The sequence below is a fragment of the Prionailurus viverrinus genome, chromosome D1, assembly GCF_022837055.1.
Source record: "Prionailurus viverrinus isolate Anna chromosome D1, UM_Priviv_1.0, whole genome shotgun sequence".
Taxonomy (NCBI): domain Eukaryota; kingdom Metazoa; phylum Chordata; class Mammalia; order Carnivora; family Felidae; genus Prionailurus; species Prionailurus viverrinus.
In genome coordinates this window covers 102,269,409-102,277,693 of record NC_062570.1, presented here as the reverse complement: position 1 = coordinate 102,277,693, position 8,285 = coordinate 102,269,409, and the positions used below count along the sequence as shown (strand labels likewise).

Below are 8,285 nucleotides of genomic sequence, written 5' to 3'. Positions count from 1 at the left end.
ATCTCTCTTGTGTATTGTGCAGAATGGAGTAATGAACCCCGTTTTAAAGCGCTATTGGAATGCCCAGGCTTCAAGATGGTATCATTGTATTGTTTATCTTCCTATACACCTGAAGAAGCTGAGGAGAATGACCAGTCTACTACGTTTGTAGGGTAATTCATTTTTATGTCAGGGAATGCTACTTTCATAACTTACTATGACATAAACAGGCAACGGCTGTAGGGATGTTTCTTCAGATAGGTACATTGAGTGATTTCTTAAATGGCTTTCAGGAGCCTAGGTATCAAAAAATATCAAAAATGATTTTACATGTCTGGAAAAGCATCATCTCTAAGCTTACCACGAAGAATAATTTGGTGCAAGTGAAATATTCCATCCATGTCTCTTGCTTTAAATGACCTAACTTGAATGAACATGTTGGTTGAATTTTGTGTTTGGCATAGAGATAGTGAAATGTGCTGCAAGATTTATGGCTAATGGGATGCTCCTGGGAACGAAGAAGAGGCCTTGGCCTCTTTGGCTTTTAATTTCTTCACTTGCCCTACATGGAGTTTTAGAAGTAGAAAACAAACCACTGAATCTGCTGACCTGAATTCCATGCTGCTCTTACCCTAAGTCACATGCATATCTAGGATCACGATGGCTCTATGCTAGAATTTTTGCATTAAGCAAGGTTGGAAAAAAGAAAGCAATATGCATTTTGACACTCAGAAACTATTGTTTTCACACGATAGTTTGAGTTGGTTGAGATCATAGATGGGGAAATTCTACTTTCATGCTCATAAAATGTTTTCATAACCCAAATCTACTGTGGCACTGAAAACACTTTGTTTATATCTTCTTTGAGTAAATAGCAAATACACACATAAATGACCTGCAATGGCTTTACATGCTTAGAAAATACTAACTTCTGGAAACATGTCACTAACTACAGTATAGCTTTCCTGACTATTCTTAAATTCTGCCCCTCTGGGCCTTTCCTTTCCAAGCTCCATTGCTTCTGGGACAACAGGAGTGGGTTTTCATTTCATTACTTCCTGTTATTCAACTTCCTGTTAAGCAAAACCCCTTTCAAGCTTTCTTTCCAGGGAAAAATGTTACATTTCTGTCGACACTTCTCCTGCTGCACAGCCCATTGGTATTTTTGTGTGATTGTGCTGTTGTAATCATTATGATTATTTCAACGTCCAGAATGTGCATTTGTCTTCCTCAGTTTCTTGTTTCTTTTGGGTATTACCCTTACTTCATGTTTCTCTCACTTCCCGTTCATTCACCCCCCTTTTCTTTTATAAAAGAGTGTTATTCTGAAATAAATTTTCATAAGCAGCTTCAAAGGTAGTACAGAGAGGCTCCCATCCCCTTCACCCAGGTTTCCGCAATGGCTACATCTTACCAACTATAGCACAACATCAAATACAGGAAACGGAGTTTGGTGTGATGTGTGGATTGCTCTATATCATTTTACTTCATGTGGAGAGAGATTTGTTTAACCAACTCAACCATCAAGGTACGGAATTCTTCCATCTCTACATGGATGTCCCTGTGCTACACCTTTACAGTCACACCTTCACCCTCGCTGCCTTTCCCAATCTCAGACAACTACTAACCTGTTCTTCTTTTCTATAATTTTACCATTTTGAGAAGATAATGTAAAAATAGAGTTCTGAACTTTGAGATGGGCTGTTTTTCAACTCAGTATAATGACCTCGAGACCCATTCAAGCTTGTATCTGTATCATATTTTTTCCTCTTTCTTACCGAGTAGTATTCCCCGGTATGGACATTCCAGATTGTTTAGCCATTTATGTATGGTAGGAATTTGCATTGTTCCAGATATCTGGCCATTATGAATAGAGCTTGTGTCAACAAAATTTACAGGCTTTTGTGTGGGCATAAATTTTCATTTCTTGGGATAAATGCTCATGTGTGTCCTTTTCATCCCTAAATTATTGATTTTCTTTCCCAGCTCCTATTAGTACTTAATTGGTTACAACACTTACTCGATATTTAAGAACTAGTTTATTCTTTGATGAACTATCAAATTTGATGGACTTTGATGAGATTAATGGGTATATCCACCAATGACTGGAGGAATGTAGCTGTTTGTAAGGTGTCACCAAGGAGATCCTGTGGAAGATTTTAATCCCTGGTCAAAGCCATCCTCCCAGGTATGAGCTTGCCCTCCTTTTTGGAATCACAAGTCTGTCTTTTACACACCACAACTGACTGTTTATCTAGAGTCTAAAGGAACTGGCAAAGAAGTTACATTTCTAATACCCTGAACCTAGAGTTAGGGTAGATAAGGTATTTGCCTGAGTTCATAAAAAATTCACATAATGCTTTTTGTCTAGAAGATGTTTCTTAAAGGATACTCTGTGCAATGTAGGAATTTTAAAAAATGGGATCTGGCACAGTTAGAGGACTTTCTTTAGAAAGTCACCAAAGGTCACATCTCGGTCTAAACTTCTGTCATTTTCTTCAAAAATCTTGTGATCGGGAATAAACTGAAGTGCTGAGAGAGGTTCAGTGTTTAGTATCACACAGATAGCAAATACTGAGGATGGCCATTTGGAGGTAGAAGTCAAGAGTGTGATCTCTCAGTCTACCCTATGAACTTGAAAACTGTTGGAAGTTAAATTCATTTTCTTACATCGATTTATTTATTTTGAGAGAGAGGGTGCACGCCCAAGAGTGAGGGAGGGGCCAAGGGAGAGGCGAGGGAGGGAGTCCCAGGAGGGTCCATGCTGTCAGCTTGGAGCCTGACTAGGTGCTCAAATCCAAGCACCATGAAATCATGACCTGAGCCAAAATTAAGAGTCAGACACTTAGCCAACTACTTAGTCAACTACTTAGCCAACTACTTAGCCAACTACCAGCTACCCAGGTGCCCCAAAGAAGTTAAATTCATTTTTAAAAACAATTTAAGTATAAATTAATTGTAATGAAAAATCTTTCTCTCATTACAGATTAAATCAGAGAAATGGAATTTAGGAATCAAACTTTGGTGACTGAGTTTTTATTTGTGGGCTTAACAAATTGCTTCCAGCACCAGGTTGTTCTGTTTGTGATGTTTCTCTTGGTTTATCTGGTCACTCTTCTGGGAAATGTGGGGATGATCACCCTCATTTGGATGGATTCCCGGCTCCACACTCCCATGTACTTTTTTCTCAGCCACTTGTCCTTTGTGGATGTCTGCTCCTCTTCTGTCATTGGTCCCAGGATGTTGACAGACATCTTTGTGAAAAAAAAAGTAATCTCTTTCTTGGGTTGTGCTGCCCAGATCTGGTTTTTTGGTCAGTTTGTAGTGACAGAGTGTTTTCTGTTGGCCTCCATGGCTTATGACAGGTATATGGCCATCTGTAAGCCCTTGTTGTATACACTCATTATGTCCCGGAGAATCTGCGTGCAGCTGGTGGTAGGGCCTTATACCATGGGTCTTATGAGCACCATGACCCACACGACGTTCACCTTTCGCCTGCCTTACTGTGGTCCAAATACCATCAATCACTTCTTCTGTGACCTTCTTCCTGTTCTCTCCCTGGCATGTGCAGACACCCAGGTCAATCAGTTTTTACTTTTCATCCTGGCTGGAGCTCTAGGAGTGCTCAGTGGTGTGATCATCCTGGTTTCCTACATTTACATCGTGGTCACTATCTTGAGGATCCGCTCTGCTGAGGGGAGGCGCAAAGCCTTCTCCACCTGCTCTTCACACCTGACTGCTGTCTCCATCCTGTATGGGACACTCTTCTTTATCTATGTACGCCCCAGTTCTAGTTTCTCCCTGGACATCAATAAAGTGGTTTCTGTGTTCTACACAGCTGTGATCCCCATGTTGAACCCACTTATCTACAGCCTGAGAAACAAAGAGGTCAAGGATTCATTCAGGAGGACGTTTGAGAAGAAGAATCTTCTGAGTAGGTAAACTAGATACCATTTGTACTACAGATTGAGAGGTGATATAGACACAAGATGCAGGAGCATGGGCTGGGTGATGGGAGTCCTAATTTTATGTTGAGATTCACTTTTTATTACTGTGTGTCATTGAGAAGTCACACAGCAGCTGTAGGTCACCATGTTCTCATTCAATGTTTTTATTTCTCAATTCACAGGACTAAAATGATGAGCTTTAAAGTGCAATGAGTGGCTTAGAGAACTCCAAAGCTTTAGAAAATATATTTTATAGGGGAAAATGAGATATGCTTTGTTATATATGAAATAAGTGGAAAAATCTTAACCAAAACACCTAACAGTATCTCTGTTTTCCTTTACAAGATATTGAGAACTGTCAATTCTTTGCAAGTTTACCTTTCATTATTTTAGTAAAAATGTTATAAAGGGTATTTTTCTGGTGATATGTAACCATAGCACTCCCTAATGACACCTGCATGCTTGGAGTAGACGTTTGAGAAAGGCCTTGTATACCTGCTATAGTTTCTGCTCATAGTAACAACTCGTTGAGGTTTTGCCACTGTATTCATGTGATTCATGAATGTAAAGTGAGGCCTGTATTGCACATCTTTAAGAAAGTGGTAGTAATTATTATTGTTATTTGTTGATTTTTTTATGTCATCAGCAGGGAATTAATTTCCATTTTATAGATGATGGGCCTGATAGCTAAGAAGTCTCAGTGGATTGCCCATGACTTCATACTTTGTTCCCACATTTTTTCTCTGTGCATCCAATGTTCTTGCAACTCTCCTGTTTTGTTTTTGTTTTGTTTTGTTTTGTTTTTAACACAGCAACAAATGCTAGAATGATGTGATGGAGCATGTGTCTTGTATAAATTGAAAACTCACACAGAATTTTAGTGCCTTCTGTTGAAGGTCCTCTTCCAGAGACATTTAATTTTAATCTGCTGACTTTGAAGAATGTAAATAGCTTCTAATGCCTAGAATTTTGTCTTATTTTTTTCCACATTTCTTCCCCATGCTTTCTGCCAGTAATGGTGCCTGTAATGGCTAATGACTCAGGATGAAATGCAGTAAGATACCATTTAATTAAGAATGAATGGAACTCAGTTAATGGTGCAACATTTAATTAACAACTAATTGTTACATATGCCTCTTATGTGCCTGACACTTTATTGGGTGGTATTCATATTGAGTGAAAATATCTTCATGGAAGTTAGAGGCTTGTGAACAAACAAAAATAAAATTCAGTATGATAAATAAATAAATAAATAAATAAATAAATAAATAAATAAATAAATAAATAATTCAGTGTATATCCATGGTGATTTTTATGACAAAACCAATCCAGGAGCCAAGATAGAGATTTAGGGTATCTTTAGAAAAGGGTGGTACAGAAAAGTCTCTGTAAAGAGGAAGGGGCTAGAAAACAGGAATAAGTTGTGTTTTAGGTTAAGTTTTCTGCAGAGTACGGATACCATGAGTTAGGTCAAGAAAGGAAAAGAGCCCTCCCCAAATAAGTAACCAAGTTTTCCAAGGCTGCGGGCAAAGACTGAGAGCTAATTTGTTCTGACTCTCAAGGTATTTTTCCTCATTCCCTTATGATATGCAGGTTGTGGGATGGGCAAGTTTGCATAGCACATAGTGCCTATTGGGAGAAGGGACTAATTATGAGCGGTATGAGTACTGACGCAAACGATCACTTTTGAGAATAGAGTGAAATACTTGTTACCTCTCACCAGGTGACTCTTTGCTTCATCAATCTGTAAGATCTTCCAGGCGTTTGATGCTGGGTTCATTGTGGTCTAGTTCCGCCTCACTCCGAGTCTCCATGCACCACGAATGTAAAACCAAACAGAAAGCTGAGCAGATTGCCTTGGTAGCCTTTAACAGCACAGTCTGATTGCTGTTTTTGAGAGGGCCACATCCCTTAGGGCACATTCCCATACAGTGATCTGTGCACCATCCAGAGGCTTCCTCTGTGGGATATCTTCAGTCATTCTTGGCGTCTTATGTGTCCTTTCCATTTTCTGTTTCCTCATCCTGGGGCAGTGTTACAGGTCAGTCTTTACCTCCTCTGCATCTCTGCTCAAATGTGATGCCATCGAAGAGGCCATTTGGACCTCTTACACTAAAACAATTCTCTGCTCCTATCATATTCCAAAAATTTCCCCTTTTTTCTTTCATATTTTTTGAAATACTTATACATACTCATTATTGTCTATTTACTTGTTTCATTATTTTGTGTCTCTCCTTGCGGCGCATGAGATTCAGGAGAGAAAGATGTTTACGTTCACTGCTTTATCCATGCCTCCATAGCCCAGCACATAATGGGTGCCCAATGTGTTAGTGGATTGAACAATAAATTTGTGGTGAAAACAATATTCTTTATGCTCTGCCCATTATAATTCAACAGGCCTATGTTCAAGTATCCACTCTGGCTCTGTTTCCGTGGATGCAAGGCTTGTCCGAAGGATGAATAATGTTTCATCATTGGAAATATGCATACATATGCACGTGTGTGACTTAACACAGAGTTTGGCAAGCAACAGTAATAAGAGTGGTAACTTTTTGGAGCATATTTTTAAAAATTATGATTTTATTCCATTTTTCACTGTATGGAAATTACAGTGGTATGATTTAAGTATGATATTTGGTGAAGTGTCATATGTTGCAATTTTTTTCCTATAATTCATAGTTGTTTCTCCCTTACAGACATCCATTCACTCTATTTATGTCTACAATAGTAGATACCTGATTTCCTTTTGGAGATTTATCTCTTACCTATAGATAACAGTCATGATAGGATTGTAACTCAGGTCCCTGCCTTCCTATAGCAAGTTAACAGCATATGAACTAAACTTGAACTACTTCTACTTGGATTTTGAGAGGTCAGGAGAATGACACAATGGCAGGGAAATGATTGGAGCTCATTCATTCTGGCCAAGGTCTCCTGAGTAAACAAATGGTCTCTGCTATGCCCAGAGCTTTCTTGGTTCTCGTCTAGGTGATGCTCCAAGCTACCCAATATACTTCTGGTGAATTTCCTAGGTCTGTTGCTCACAACTGAGGAACTCTGATATATTGTTTAGTTTTTTTTGATTACCAAAGTATTCAGTATTTATTGTTCTTCTCTGTAATAACATCTTCCATATGATCTAAGCTTAGCATTCATTATTTAGCATACCTCAGGACGGGGGACTAGATTAAATTGGGACTTTATTTCAATTAAAATGTTAATTGAGGCTCTCGGTCATGTTTAAATGATTCTGTTTTGATAGCCAGCATAATTCCACTTGTGGAATAGTCCTGATAACAAATATCATTGATTGAACTTCCATAGTGTAGGAGGAAGCATACTATGTTCTTTCGAGAATTGTCATCTCTGATATCTCTGTTAGTATAGATATGCACTCAAGTAAAATATGGCTGTTTCCATTATTTTAAAGATGAACATGCTCCTGTAGTCAGTTTCTACTGCTGCATAACAAATGGCCACAAAGCTAGTAAGTCCTAACCACACGAAGGTACCACCTCTCATTTTCCCTGGGCCTTGGGTCTGGATCCATCGTGGTCTGATTATCTGCTCAAGGTCTCACAAGGCTGAAATCAACATGTTGGCAGGGCCTGGCTTCTTTCTGGAGGTTGTGGGGAAGACTCATTTCCAAGCTCACTGGTGTGTTTGAGGAAATTCAGTCCTTGTGGTTGTAGGGGTGTGGTGCCTGGTTCCCCAGGAGCTGTCAGCCAGGTGCCTCTCTCAGCTCCTTAGGTCTTCCTGCTTTCCTTTTGTGGTCCCTCCAGCATCAGACTAGCAGGGACTTGTCTAGCCCTTCCCATGTTTCCAGCCTCTCTGACTCTACTGCTCTCAGCTGGAGAAAGCTTGGGACCCACCAGCTCATCTAGGTTCATGTCTCTTTGAAGGTTAACTGTGCCTCATAGTGTAACATAATCATATGAGTGGTATTTCATCATATGCAGAGATTCCTGGGATCAGGGCAAAGATTAGGGATCTTAACAGGACCATTTTAGGAATTCTGCCACCCACCCTCATACTCACAGAATAAACATTATGCTAAAGAACAGTAGTCTGTAAGGGGTAGAATTGACATTTGAGGTTGTTCTTGCTAATTTGTGATATGTGTGTGTGTGTGTGTGTGTGTGTGTGTGTGTGTGTGTGTGTGTATTTTCCTTTCTGAGCATGCAGTTGTGTTATTTTTATTTTTATGCTAATATAAATTTTAAATTTATGCTAATATAATTTTTGAAGCACTCATTAATACAGAATATTTATTTCATAATAGTAATGCTATTTCATCCATTTGGTGAGGATTTGCTATATCATACACACTGTGGTAAAGGTTTTATTAACATCTCAGTG

General features: G+C 39.1%; 1 protein-coding gene across 1 annotated transcript; it reads left to right on the top strand.

The window, feature by feature from the left end:
- Nucleotides 1–2,979: 2,979 nt before the first annotated feature.
- Nucleotides 2,980–3,921, top strand: LOC125177003 (olfactory receptor 1002-like). Its single transcript, XM_047878995.1, has one exon. It carries the CDS (start codon nt 2,980–2,982, stop codon nt 3,919–3,921), a length of 942 nt encoding a protein of 313 aa, XP_047734951.1.
- Nucleotides 3,922–8,285: the final 4,364 nt, after the last annotated feature.